The sequence below is a fragment of the Cataglyphis hispanica genome, chromosome 24 (assembly GCF_021464435.1).
Source record: "Cataglyphis hispanica isolate Lineage 1 chromosome 24, ULB_Chis1_1.0, whole genome shotgun sequence".
Classification (NCBI taxonomy): Eukaryota; Metazoa; Arthropoda; class Insecta; order Hymenoptera; family Formicidae; genus Cataglyphis; species Cataglyphis hispanica.
The window spans coordinates 4,077,285-4,092,500 of NC_065977.1; the positions used below are offsets into that span (position 1 = coordinate 4,077,285).

At 39.0% G+C, this 15,216-nt stretch overlaps 1 protein-coding gene across 7 annotated transcripts in view; it reads right to left on the reverse strand.

Annotated features, from left to right (window-relative positions):
- Positions 1–15,216, reverse strand: part of LOC126858197 (tubulin polyglutamylase TTLL5) — a 211,659-nt gene that overhangs the window by 82,385 nt on the left and 114,058 nt on the right. The window contains exon 2 of one of the 7 annotated variants that reach the window (XM_050608332.1): positions 2,111–2,353. The exons of the other annotated variants lie outside the window; for them this stretch is intronic. Coding sequence (XP_050464289.1) covers positions 2,111–2,137 — 27 coding nt within the window. The 5' untranslated portion in view covers positions 2,138–2,353. The remainder of the gene's footprint in view (positions 1–2,110; positions 2,354–15,216) is intronic. 7 annotated transcript variants of the gene reach the window in all.

The window sequence follows — 15,216 nt, forward strand, 5'->3', positions numbered from 1 at the left end:
TTGGAGAACCTACAGGAAAGATCTAAGATTGATGTTAGGATTGGAATGGGGAACGCCAGGCTATATGGTAAGGGAGGAATTACAGAGGAAGAAGTTAAGAGGTAGGGCCGGGAGAAGGGCGTGGCGGTTCGAGAAGATGTTGGAGGAAGGTAGGGAGGGATTGAGGAGATGTTGGAAGAATTGAGGAGAGGTAAAAAGAAAAGGATATCGAAGTGGAAGAAGAAAGGTATGAAGATAGAGGTATGGTGGATGGAGGTAGAGCGAAGAATGGAAGGAGTGAATAGGACATGGAGATGGATGAAAGAAAGATGGAAAGGATAGAAGGGCAACAGGAGCATGGAGGAATCAGGAGTGGATTCAGAATATCTGGAAGAATGACTGGAAGCAGATGGATGGATGGAAGGTAGGAAATGGAATGGAGAAACTGGAAAGATGAAGAGAGATGGATGGGAAGGGAGGAGGAAACATGGAGATGTATGGAAAGATGTGGAATGGAGGAAAGATGAAGAGAGAGAGGGGTGGTTGAGGGAATTAGAGAGACTAAGACGTGGGGGAGAGAATGATGAGGGGAAAAATAGTCGGATTGGGAACTAGGTAAAGGATAAGATTCAAGAGAAGGAGTGATAGAGAGGGGAAGGCAGAAGGGGAGAGAAAGAGAGAGTGGGCGAGAGAGAGAAGTTTGATGTGGGATGTGTGAATGAAGGTGTGTGAAAGGAAACATGATATGAGCCGAAAGCGGAGGTCCCAAATTAGAGTGTAAGGTAGTAGATGTGGAAGTATGGTAGGTAGAATTAGATTAGAGTTGCTAAGCTAAAAGGAATCAATTAGATCAACTTGATCATATCATATATCTATTACTTAAAAATTGGTACGTTAGAAGAAAATTTCTAATTACGTAACAAATACACTGAAACTAAAAATCATTACAGACAAAAAAAAATCATTACAGACAAAAAATTAAAAAGCATTTTGAATTTTGAAGTTTTAACTTTAACGCACTATTGATACTTTTACAAAATTTTTCAGTTCTGTGTCTTAAAAATGAATTTTAAAAAAATGCAAGTTGTTAGATGAAAGATAAAGCGGAGATAAAAGTGTGATTTTCTTCACAGGAAGGTTTCGTTTTAAATAATATAATACGTCTTGTATTTTAATAATGATCTGATTTATTTAATTGACATTGAGTAGAAATATTATTGAATAATAAGCGCGAGAAATGCGTTAATCCGATAATAGTCGAAGGCTAACTGCCTGTCGCATGAGACGTTACTGAAAAAGTTGCTTGAAAAAGCGCGAGGTTAAGCGACCTAATTGGAAAAAGCGTACGGCAGGACGGAAGAATAAGTTGGACGCGCCGATTTCTTGCGAAATTCTATTTATAAAATGTTTAGACACAAATAAGAAATAATACATAATGCATAATATATAATATCGCAATTATAAATCGAGACAAAATCTTTTAACGTTACCGCCCGCCTCAAGAACATTATTGACGTTGAAATTAATTGAAAGAAATTGAAGGCGAATTTAAGGCGACTAAAACGGATACACAAATAATATCGTGATCAAAAATACGGTTTTTTTTAATTATTACGCTTGGAAGTGAACAGAGCTTGACGTTTAAATTCCGAGCTGGCTGTTCGCACCAACGCGTACCTGATCGTCGGAATCTGGATATCGCATACTAATGGCAACTTCGTGGATGAAAATCGTTCGTCAAGAATCAATACGAGAAAATGATGCTTAGTGAGTTAGTAGATCGATGTCATTTGTTTCTCGTCTGCAATCGTTGCAGATATTCAGTTGACCAGCGATGCCAGAAGCGTTCGAGCATGTGTCGAAGGAGTTGCTAGCGTGATAAGCGCGTGATCGGAACTTCTCCGAGAGAAGGTTCGGGAAAAACAATCAAGGACTCACCGATGAGAAAATGAGCGGGGGGTTAGCACGTTGACGGTGGCAAGATCGTCAAAGAACGCGCATAGCGGACGCGAATTTAAGACTGCTTCGATCTGAATAAGCAGCGTATTGAATTCCACATAGGTCAGCACGGAATCGCCGATAATGCGACGAAGGTGAAATTTAGTCGATTTCACTACAGTCTCTCATTTACCTCCAAAGTGAGGAGCGGAAGGAGCATTAAATTTCCATTCGGTTTCGTCAGCAGAAAGAAGATGAGCGAGATCCGCGCTTTCCTTTGAGGCGGAATAGAACAGGCGGTAAAGCTCAGCGTCGGTACCGACGAAATTCGTCCCACAGTCGCTAGTGATTGTACTGCAGCGGCCTCGTCGTCCGATGAACCGTCGATAGGCTGCTAAATATCCTTAAGTGGTGTAGTCCGTTGCTAGCTATTAAGCTGAGGAGGAAAAGCAAACAAAAACGACTAAGTATTTTTTGTAAGTTCGAGACGCACGTCCGTGTCAAGTGCGGAGCGTAAAAGGTCCGGCATAATCGCCAGGGACAAAACGTCGAAACGTGCAAGGTTGAAAGTGAGCTAGGCTGATAATGGATCATCTCCTCGGCGGTGACCGCATGATGTCGAACGCACCAAACACATCAGCGCGCGAATGCATTGACTGAAGCGCGTCCTCCGAGAATCCAGTATTGCTGACGCAAGGTGGCGAGGACTATCTGCACCATGAAGAGTTTGATGATGGACATCGGCAATGAGAAAAAAAAGAATCGCGGGGTAGAATGGCTAAATATTTATTGTCAGGATCCAGCGAGGAGTTTTTTAGAGAGCCACCGAATCGAAATACTCCTTCTGCGTCGATGAATGGCGCTAGTTTAAGTAGTGGATGTGCATGCAAGAGTGATGCTTCCCATGAAGAGACATCCAGCTCTTGATTAAAATGAGACCCTCTTTAAGTCAGAAGATTCGTGCTTTAAGGATGTCTTTCGGAATCAGTGAATGAAGAAAGCTGAGATCTCTTAAAGCGACTGCGTGAAAAATCCAGGCGGTGATGCAAAGAAGATGGTTGAATTGCGAAAAGCGATCGATTAGATCCCAGCAGGGAGTTGACTGACTAATGTTAGCAAAGTGAGTAATAGGAGATCGTTTTTCTTCCAGATCGATGGGGATAATCGATTGGGGGAACTTCAGAAGGTCCTACTGTTGGACCTTGAATCCATGACGGCCCATGCCACCATGATAATGAAGAGCATTCGGGGAGAGCCCTCATGATATACAGTCAGCGGGATTCTCAATGCCATCAACGTGATGTCATTGCGCTCGAGAATCAGTTCGTGAATTGTTGCCACTCGGTTTGCAACGAATTTCTTCCACTGCGAAAGATGTCCTCATATCCACGTAAAAGCGACATTTGAATCGATCTGCGCTGGAACAATTGGATATCCGAGAATTTTTCGAACTCGTGCTAATAAACGAGCTAATAAAACGACAGCAGAGAGTTCCAGCCGAGGAATTGTTTTTTGGCAGGAGCGATCCTTACTCTTCGCAGTTATAAGAGCGACTTTGGCCTCAGCGAAATCCAAGACTATTCGAAGGTAAATTATGGCTCCGAGGGTCTCATTCTGAGACGCATCCGAGAATCCATGAAGCTCCAAAGTGAAGGAAGATGAGAAATTTCCTAACTATCGTGGAATCGAGTATGAAATCACGCTCCTCCAATCAATCCTCAAATCTTCGTCGAAATCGACTCATTGTTGCGCAAATGACGAAAGCAATAGATCAGCCCATCCGACTTGCGATTTCCAAAGCTGCTGGATTAACATCTTTCCAATTGTGGTGATTGGAGCGAGCCATCCGAGAGGATCGAATAATTGAGCTACGCGAGACAAAATCGTTTGTTTTGTTATTGAAGAAAGCGAGCTGAGGCGACTCACGTTGAACCGGAATATATCGGTTGCAGAATGCTATGCGAGGTCCAAAGTACGAGCCTCGGATTGAACTTCTAGGGAAGAGGTGAGTTCGGACTCTGCGATGCCCGATAAAATTACATCATCGTTTACGCTCATTTTGGTAAGCAAAAACCGCTCGCCTTGAGAAGCATGTTTAGCTACATTGCCTTTTATCGAGCAAGCTATGGAATGTTATTGCCGGAAAGGATGTCGTCGACGTAAGTTTCCGTCCGTAAGATCACGGCTGCCTGAGGGAAGTGACTTTCTTTTTCAGTGGCAAGCTGCTGAATCACGCAAAGTGCAAGATATGGAGTGTTAATCTATACGTGCATAGTATGGATTAACATTCCATATCTTAAGGAACTCTGTATTTTCTGGTAATCTCGATTTTCAGGATGAATTAATATCTGCCGATACATCTTTGCAATATCGGTAACGAAGACGAACGCAAACGTCCGCCAATGTAGAAGAACGGAGTCCAAATTGCTGCAATTTGGGTCCAACGTGCAGACATTCGTATTTAATGAAATTCCGGTGTTGGTATGTGCGTTGAAAACAATTCGCAGCTTAGTTGTGGTGCTTGATGAAGAACTCCATGATGAGGAAGAAACATCGGGTTATAATCGTGCTTGCGGAAATCTGTTACTGGTATCATATGACTCAAAGCGGCGTACTTCTTCATGAAATCGATGTAAAATTAACCGAAAGATTTGTCACGCTGTATTCGCAAACGAACTCTCTCAAATAAGCGAGCTGCCGAGGTACGAGATTCGTCCAAGCTTTTATGAATTGATCGGAAGGGCATACACTATGTAGCGCCCCATGTCGTCACGAGAGTGAATGTTCAGAAAATGCTTCTCACACTCCACTTCCTCAAGACTGAAATGCTTGGAGGATGAAAAGGAAATTTCCTCCTAAAGACAGCATCGCTGATGCTCTTCATTGAGATTAATGTCCTGTGAGGTGGAACATAAGGCAACGGAAATGTACTGAGATGTGGAAGGATTTGAGTCGACAGGCCCAAAAACGATCTAGCCTAGTTGAACTACGGGCGCATTTGTTGGTCTCCTTGCTTGATTGGTCCTCTTAATAAGGATCCATACACATCCCCTCTTAAAATCAGGTTGATCGGACTTGGAATGGCGAAGTTTATATCGGCTAACGGCAGATTAGCGAGATGATTCCAGGATGCATTGAGCTGGAGTTGATGGAATGCGACCTGTTACTCTTGGGAGAACGAAAGCTGAAACAGTAAACTCAAACGAAGGATCGATGAGCGATCGAAGTCGCAAAAAAACGACGTCGCGGATTGAACCAACATTATGAGAACGCCGATAATAGGCTCTGATGTACGAGTGCACAGAAGGCAATTGCACCAATAATTCCTGGATAAATGAGACCTTCGATTCTTGATTTACGCCCGAACCTAGACTTGATCACCATGCTCGGGAAGGAGCGCCATGCAAGCTGTTGTGAGAAACACTTAAGAACGCTCACGGGGGGCTGCAGCAAGAGGAGATGAGCAAGCGAAACCGGCATCGTGGATGCTCTCGAAGAAGGCATGCTTGACTGAGATGAGTTCGAGTTGGCTCCATATTAATAACTGCAATGCTGGAGGAGGTACCGAAGGAGGTGCAGAAGCGTGTGATGCTGATCTTTACATCGTCGGCATCGTTTGACGGTGCAACATTTACTAAGTCGATGTTAGGCAATTAAAGCAAGCTTTCTGATAACGAATTCATGTCACTTATTAATTGGTTTCGACGTGAGTTCCGAGCACTATGTAATGAACTGCGCTGCAAAATGAGAAGCCTATGTTGATGACGAGAGTAGCGTGAGCACGTGCAGAAGATTTGGAATTCGATTCCGGGGTAACGTCGGATTTCGAGACGATGGCGCGAGATTGCACAAATTCGAGAGCGCGAATACAGCCGTCCAAAAACAATTTGAGCTGAGTGAATGTTGCAAGTTGATTGAAATTTCCTTGGGCGAATTCCCAGGCTTCGAGTTTTGGCTTCGCCGCGCGACGAAGTAAACGAGGAACATATTCCAATATTCTGTCGACAGAAATAATTTGAGTTTGAGCTTGATTTTTGAGTCAGCGGCTTTAATTTGAAAATGCGGTCAAGATAAATCATAACCAGTATTCGTCGATTTTCATATCGCGAGATGAGCGGTTCCCAAGTGCGCGAGAAGTTTTCGGCTGTAACGGATATGTTGGAAAGATATTGCGATTCTTTTTTCATTACTTGAACCTTAAGATAATGTAGTTTTTCGATCGATGAAATGTCCTTGTTGGATTCGACCATGGAATGAAAAATGTCGCGAAAAAAAGGCCACTTGTGATAATCACCGGCAAATTTTGGAAGATTGATTTTTGGTAGCGCGCGACCCATTCCCAAATGTGAGTTGTGACTTAATCGACTGGATCTGCCGAATCCTCAGGGTGATCCATTACGATTTCACAGAGCTGCATTATGCTGGATCGGGCTTCAAAGTAGACTTCTTCAGTGATGGCATACAGATTGTTCGAGAAATAATCAAGCTTACGTATCTCGTCCGTGAGAGTACCAACGAGTTTTTCATGATTACTCTGAAATCGCTCCCAATTTGCATCGATTGAATTCGAGTATCAAAGTTGAATCGGTTAATTTTCTCGCTTCCGAGTTTCTTTGTATTTTCAAAGCCACGAGCAATTCATCTGAAAAGATCGTTTTATTTTTGGATAATCGAACCGACTGTTGACATCGTTAGCAAATGTGAACGGTCACTTAATCTATGCTATAACTAATTAATAACGGTTGCGAGATATTAATAAGCGCGATGATAACAGATGCACTTGAGCGATTTGCACACTGCACACGTTGAGTCTGAATATTTGTTGCCCTTATACAGAGTAAGGTAAAACAGGCACCTGCTAACTCAGCTGCTTTTGAGGATAGTAAAATATATGAATAATTATAAATATTTCAAATTACAAATCTCCTCACAAACAAAATTATTTTTAAGTATTTAAATTTAGTTAATTATTGATTTCATATTTAATTTATATTTTCTGTTTTTTAAAGGTTTTTTATTTTTTAGGTAAAATGTTTTTATAAACTATTTAAAGATAAATATCTTCTGAACTTTTTGTTGCGTATAAATTAATTTTTATGTACTTGGCGTATACTTTTTACTTTTGTGAGATATTTTTTAATGATATCTATTTTATGTTTATCCTTTCTATCTATCTTTTATTCTTTCTACATTCTGTGGAAATATAAAAATCTCATTTTCTTTAATATTATAAATAAAATATATATAAAATATTTTGTATAAATATTATATTATTATATATAATTATTATATCTAATATAATATTAAAAAGAAACATTTTCTTATATTTTATTTTTGATGTAAGAGATCACTTTTTTCGCAATTTCTGTTAAGCAACAATATTTACGTTATTCATTTATAAAATTTATATACATTAGAATACTTCATATTATTGCAAAAATAATTCTTTTTTTAAATGCATAAACTAAAATATTCAATAATGTGCAACAATGTCCAACTAGAATGTTAAAAATCAAATGATGATAAAAAAAGTCCAATTAAAGCTTGAATGCGAGTCTAGACTTAAAGCGTAAAATGTGTTATATTTTTTTAATAGGCATTAATAATATATTATAAAATATCAAACATTTTGGCTCACTTCGAGTTTTTTTTAATAATGACAAGACAAAAAAATAAAAAAAACGCAGATACATAGAAAATCATCGTGAAGCGAAATAATCGGTGATAAATATAATAAGATAAAAACGCAACAAACGTATCATGATATATATGATATAATTTATAATTATAATTTATAATTTTGTTGCATTGTTTTTATATCTTCCATCGATTATATTTTGTCTTACAATGATTTTCTATCATCTTTTTATTATCTTATTATTCTCTTATTTTTACATTTTTTTTTATCTTTATCATCATTAAGAAAGATCCGATGTGGACTTTTGTCCATGTTTAAATATATCCATAATTTAATATATTATTAATATCTACTTAAAAAAGATATAATAATATAATACAGTTTAAGTACCGGATCCAGATTCTAATCGCCCTTATATTTTTCATTATTTAATTTTTTTCTGCTTTTATTTTACTATTTAAACTTATTATTAGCGAAATATATCTTACGTCCAGCGGACTCCACGATTCTTTTTTTTCACGATTTTTTCACGAATAACGAGTGAAAAACGGTAGCTTAAGTGTCCGTTGTGTTTATAAATAAGTTAAGTAAGAACTGACAGGTGAGCAATTATTTTGAAAATAAAAGTCGAGAGAATATCTTCTAAAATTTCTATAGTTGACAATTCTCATGATAAATCGGTATGAGTACCAAGAACTCAAATGAAAAACGAAACAAACGGTAAAATGATATCATGCGTGTTCGCCCGACAGGTCTTCTTGCAATAAATTCAGGTAGATAATAAATAGCCCTCACTCTTACTTGCTCCATTGGTCCAAACCCTTCTATAAACAAAGCTCTTCACCAATATCTACAGTTTTAAAATTTTTCTATTCCAAAAGGAACACATTAGAATCGGAGGGCATGATTAGAAAATCTAATTCGTTAAATTATATTAATAAGTCAATGGAGAGGAGAAGCAAAGGGCTTAATATACACTGGAACATTTGCTGCGAGCTCAATTATTATCAGTATTCTTAAACAGTTCGTTGCTAGCACAATCATTATCTTCATTCTTCTTAAGCAGTTCGTTGCTAGCTTTTCTCGACTCTTTATCTTTAATAGTATTTTACAGTAAGCATTTGAAAATCAATTGTGAGTTAAAGATTTATTCAGAGCAAGACTTTGAATAGTGCTAAGTACCTGCGACTACAGCAATCTCCACTCCATCAGACAGTATGATAAAGAGTAAGTCAATAAATTTTTCCTATTTTTTTTTTATTTATTTTTATTATTCTGAAATAATTATTGGATAATTTTTTCTATTAACTATATTTCGTCTCAATAATTCATATGTCGATTTTATTATTCTTATATGAGTAATCTGTCTAACTCCTTCTCAAAAATATTATTTCAAATCTCCTCTTTTCTAAATCCTATCGTCACTGAGGGTCATCTGTATTTCACAGAGCAACTCGTGACTTCCTATTCGTCACCAAGAATCACCTGCATTCTGCAGAGCGACTTGTGATTTCCAACTTGTCACCGAAAATCACCTGCATTTCGCACAGCGACTCGTAATTTTTACCTGTCACCGAGGGTCACCTGTATTCTGCAGAGCGACGCGTGATTGCCTACTCGTCACCGAAGGTCATCTGTATTTCACAGAGCGATTTCAGTTTCATCCCTTTCTGTAGCTTCTATCTTACGTAATTATATATTTAAAAAGATATAATAAATATATTATAAAATATTAAATGATGTATATATATGTATATATATGTATATGTTTTTGTTACAGAATGCATATAATTAAATTTCACTATTTCGACTGCCTTAGAATTATATATATTTTGGCAAGTCGAAGGAACGACGAATGTTCTAGAGGAGTTTTTTGCTTGTTTGTCACATTCTGATTTCTCACCCATGCTAAACTCCCTCGCCGACACACAGATGTGCCTCAGATATAAATGTATTGGAACCACGTTAACAAATTCTTGATACCTTATATAGACACGAATAAAATGCTAAAGCCTCATTGATTTCAATGCAAAATATCAGCACAAGTACATATAAGCTGCACGAAGATAGCTAGTTCAAATAACGCGATACAAAGTAGTCTATTTCGTACGAGCGTTTAACACGACGCCTACGGCAATGTTATACTCGAGATGAAAAGAGTTATTATAATGACGTGCAATTTAAACTTTAGTCAAATAATAAAGTTCGATCGTGAATAAAGAATTGTTCGTGTGTCTCTCGACCCTCCGTTACTTGTCTCAGTTTTTACTGCATGAAGACTTTATAATAACAAACGAAATTCTTGAACAGTTTTGTTTTCCTAATATATATAGTGACATGACGTTTTTGAGAGGTTCGTCACAAGGGCCGAATGGCCTGATCGCGGGCGGTTTCTCGGGCCTGCATCCTCCCGAATTAAGGAGAGAGCGATCCGATCGCAGATGAGCGGATCTGTTTTTTTTTTCTTTGTGTGTTGTCCCACGAGAATGTAAACTCTATTATGAGCCCGCGGAGTAATTGACGGCAGGAAAGACAGCGAGATCCCATCCGGCGGAAGGAGGAGCAGAAGAGAAAAAGCTGCCGAGAGCAATCGTCCGGGAATGATAAGGAGAGCAGGAACCGCCAAGTTGCTTCTTAATATGTTAAGAATTAACGGCAGATAAACGCCTCTGCATTCAATATTTATTTTCGATAAGGAAAAAGGCGCGGAAGACCAGAGAGATTCGGCAAGAAGGGATGATCACTCCACCCGCACGGAGCGAGGGAGTCCCTGCGCCGAGGCGTCGAGGAGCTCAATCCCGGAATCTATCCTGCTAGATAGAGACGAGAGCCGCACAGATGCTGAAAATCCCGCACCTCCCAGCCGAATCAAAATTTAAATACGATAGGGGAGGCGATACATCCACCCGTACAGCAATGGAAGGATCCCAAGGACCGCGAGGCTCAAGGGACGGCCCTATGGAACACAGAGGCGCCTGTCAAATAGGTGGCCTATTTGCGATTTATCGTGACGGCGTGTCTCTCGCAGGATGATCGCTTGGCACTGTTCGGCGTGATACTGGCGAGGATGCAGGTCTTGGAAGGACGATAGCGATAAGAACGACGACAAAATCCAGCTGGTGGGACGAGCGTCGTCGACCCATAGTTTGCCGTTTGTGAGTAGGTTAATCGATTCGAATGAGCGGCGCTCGAATTAGTTGTCGTAACGCGCGTTTGTGATTATTTTGTGGAAATTCGTGAGATTTGCGTATTAATGGCCGATAGGCTTACGTTGCCCATTCGGATCATTTTGTTAGCATTCTCTCTCATATACTTCGCCGCCATCGACAGTCACGTAGAACATCATATCTTAGTATCATTTTTAATATTTCTTATTATCACGCGTAAAGTAATAGTTATCGGGATATTGTTAGATGGTCGATCTCGCGGATCGATATTGTGTATTGCGCCGCGGTTCATATTCACGTTTTGCATGTGTGAATATTGAGAACCGTAATTGTTACAGAATTATATGTGTCGTTCGCGAAAATACACGGATATAGAGCGGTTCGTTATAATCATCGAACATATTCTCGACCGGCGCGGACAATCATGTCCGATCATGAACGCTTCGTATTACGTTTGTATATCTTGATAACTGATAATTCCGCACTAGGTGATTTTTTTTTTTCAGCAAGAAGGAGAGACGCGGGCGACGCGCTCGCTGCAGTTCGAAGTTTTTCCGTAAGGACGCTCGAAGGCGAGAGATACCGTATGTCATGCGATATTTTTCGATTTTCCACAGGGCAGGGGGAGAAGGAGGAGGAGGAGGAGGGGAATGCAATGGGACATCTCTGCTGTCTTCGGCGGCCGATATTTTACCGGCTTCTGACACCTCGGACATCTTGTCCACTTTCTCTCTCTCTCACTCTATTTTCTCTCTCGTTTTTCCAGCTCGTCGGAACCAATCAAACAGCCGGCAACTATAGGACAATCCAATCGGAGCGCTCGGTCGCCGGGCCGGAGAGACCTACTCTTCGCTTAAATGCCCCATCTAACTCTCACTCTTGTAAGATTTCAGTTAGCCCACCGCACTAGGACCCCGACCAGAAAAGCAGAAGACCCAGGTTCCAGCCCGAGTATTTCCAGCCCAGGAAAAATAAAAATAAAAACTGCCTCGTGCACGTCCACGACTCCCCCCACTCTTAAAAAAATTTTAAAATTAAAAAATCGCCTCGTGGACGTCCACGAGTCCCCACTCTTTTTTCTCAGGTACCTGCCCAGGGGGACAGGGGGGAAGGGATCACAGCGGGGGGCTGGCGCCAAGGGGGAAAAGGGGGGACATTCCTGTCTCGCTATAGTTGCCCCTATACTACTCATATTGTTTGAAATCTCTTGTATTATCTATGATACATAAAGCGACGGAAGAACTCTCTTTCCGGAGTATCGTAATCCCGCTGCAAAATATTCTCGTACAAATATTTGTATTGCTCGTACTAAGATGCATTACATGATTCAAGATAATTGTCGCAATCATGCGCAAAGTGGTTATCGTGGAAAGGAGGAATTTTATTAGTTGTCGCAGCCTAATCAAGTAACGCCCGGCGAAAAATCTTCGCGGTAGAAAAACCGAGCATAATCCGCGTACGCGGTAATCGGATACTCCTGCGCCCGGCCTGTCCCGATCTCCCACATTGTTGTTATTATCCATCATATACAACCGCCTCTTAAAATCGAAGGCAATAATTAACGATATGTACATTTCATACTATTTACCATTTTAATACATTATTGTTACTTGTTAATTTATTGAGCGAATTTTTACTTGTGGCTTCCGTCCTCTTGATTCTCTCATTTTCCCGTCATCCGAACCACCCCCTCTATCGTTTAGACTGAGTAGCCGCGTTTTGTTCCGTAGCGTTAATTAATTGATTTCGTGATATTTTTCGTGTTTGTAGTAATTTTGTTCGTGCAGTGCGGCCTGCCGTACCTAACGCCCAACAACCAATTTTGTGTTAAATTATCGGAAATTGTCAGGATTACGGGAGCGATATTCCAAAAATGCGTTAAAGTGCACCGTAGGTTCCGAAGAACCGCCCTCTTGATTTAGATAATCCTATTTAATTTCCTCCATTTGGAAAACGATTACAACACACACACGCGCACGCACGCACGCACGCACGCACACACACACACACACACACACACAAACACGGGGTGGTGTAAGGGGGGTCTGCGGCCCCCTTCCCGCACCCTCCCCGGTAGGCTGGGTGGACCTTGCTTTACAACTTACAAAGTACATGCTACAGTGTCCGATCGGACCCGAAATGTGTGCAAAAGAAATGTGCGCAAAAGAAATGTGCGCAAAAGAAATGTGTGCAAAAAATATGTGCGCAAAAGAACTGTGTGTAAACGAACTATAACAAATATTTATTTACCAAATGGAGTTAATAATAAATGTCAAAAAATTTTAAAATTATACATGCATACATGCGTGTATATGTATGTATTTTAATTTATACAAAAACATGTGTTGTGTCTAAAAACAACGTGTCCAATTGAACGGTGCGCAAATGAAATGTGTCCAATTGTACTGTGCGCAAGTGAGCCGCTCCCTATATTTTATACTAAAATATATCAGATTAAGATACAAAATAAGTCAAAAAATTCTTAATAAAAAAATATTTTATTATAGTGTTTTGGAAAGCTCTCGATATAAGATATAAGAATATGTAATAAAAAATAAGGGATTCCATTTAAGAAATTAAAAGTCTCCTTGACTTGACTTTAACGATGCCATCCAAGGTCAAACCAATGACACTATCTTATGTCCCCCTTAAAACCATACAATTTTTGTTCAAAACGTTTTTCTCTAAAATGCTTAGTTTTTGAAAGAAAAGGATTTAGGAATTTAGGATCTTAAAACAAGAAAAAATTTTCCTCAGAAAGTATGCTCGCAAACGCTTCGTTCAAGAGATATTAACTTTTGAAGTTTAGAATTATAGGAACAAATAATTTCAAAATGTTTCTTTTTATTTTTGTTTTGAAGATCGAAGATCATTGACAGGCTTGTGTTTGTAAACAAAGCTTCGTCCATTCGTATTTAATATTGACCTTCAGTCACTAAAACGGAGGATAGTGCAAGTGTGAAAAGAAATTACAGATGTACAATGTCAATCAGCTACTCATTCTATCATCGATAGGTGCAATCATAGACATAGTAAATATAGATTGCGTGTTCCCTATCTTTCCTTTGTTTAGGCGTGAAATTTAGAAAGAGAAAGCCTCTATTCGTAGGCTCTTTCCCTTTATCTAATGACGCTTGGTAAGGGAAAGAAGGACGCGTGGTGAGGAAAGAAGCCTTCGCTAATTCGTAATATGTCGCAGCCATATTGAATTTCTGTCCCACTCTAAATATTGATAGACAGAGACACATAGCCTGTGAAAGCATGTTATCTCTTTCTAAAGTTTATACATCGATGTAGTCAAACGCGCAATCTATACTTACTATGTCTATGGGTGCAATGCTTGTCTCCGAGCTGAAGGCCATCATTTTGAACAAAACATTTAATTATTAAATTTTGATTACTGTATAGCAATAAATAGAATAAACCTAGATTATTTCGAAACTATTCATTCCTAACTTTAGAAGTCAATATCTTTTGAACGAAGTGTTTGCGAGCATACTTCCGGAGGAAATTTTTTTCTTGTTTTAAAATCCTAAATTCGTATTTCAAGTTTGGGCATTTAACTCAGAAATATCCTGTATATCCTGTACAGAGAGTATACAAAGTACCGGGACGGTAAAATATCTCAAAAACTAAGCATTTTAGAAAAAAAATGTCTCAAATAAAAGTTGTAGAGTTTTCAGAAGGTCTATTTATTGATACTATGTGAGTTTGACTTTGGGTGGCGCCAAGATTAGGACAAGGTCATCTTGAATTTTTTAAACGGAACTCCCTATTTTTTATTGCATATTATTGTAGCCTTTCTTCATACCTTTTAAAAACACTATAATTTTTTTTACTTTCAGTAAGCCGTTTCGAAATGATCGAGCTTTTTATGATAAGATGTCCAGTCAATGATTTTTAACGCTTCCTATTTCTTCAAACCGCCTTACAGTTCTTTCAACAGTTGATATCGAAATAGGATTATTCTCATTTCGAAAAGTTGCCTTAAAAAGATCCTTTATATCTTTATGTGACTTAATCAATTATCCCAGCCCCCCTCATCATCAAAAGAGATATTCTATCGCGTTCAGTAAGGTGTTCCATTTTAATTGATGAAAATTATCGAGATAAAAATTTTGAAATGAATTAATAATTATAAGTAAACTTGAAAGTAAACTGAATTAATCGGAAAAAAATTTATAAGAAATAAGCAAAAATAAAAATTAAGAAAGTCCTTACAAAAGCATTTGAGAATAATGTTAATCTTTCAAAGAAAAAGTAAAGTCTAACGAATAAGCTAGAAAACAAAAAGATAAATAAATAGAAAGAGCTTAGAAAGATAAGCAGAGTAAAATTTGCCCCCGCACGTATCAAGTCTAGATTGACACCATAGATTGGCATAGATTGGCATAGATTGGCATCTATGTGACTAAAAAATCCTGCAAATATCGACCTTAAAATTACATTTTTGTAGAAGTTATAGAGGGAGAAATCAAAATAAAAAAAGTGGTT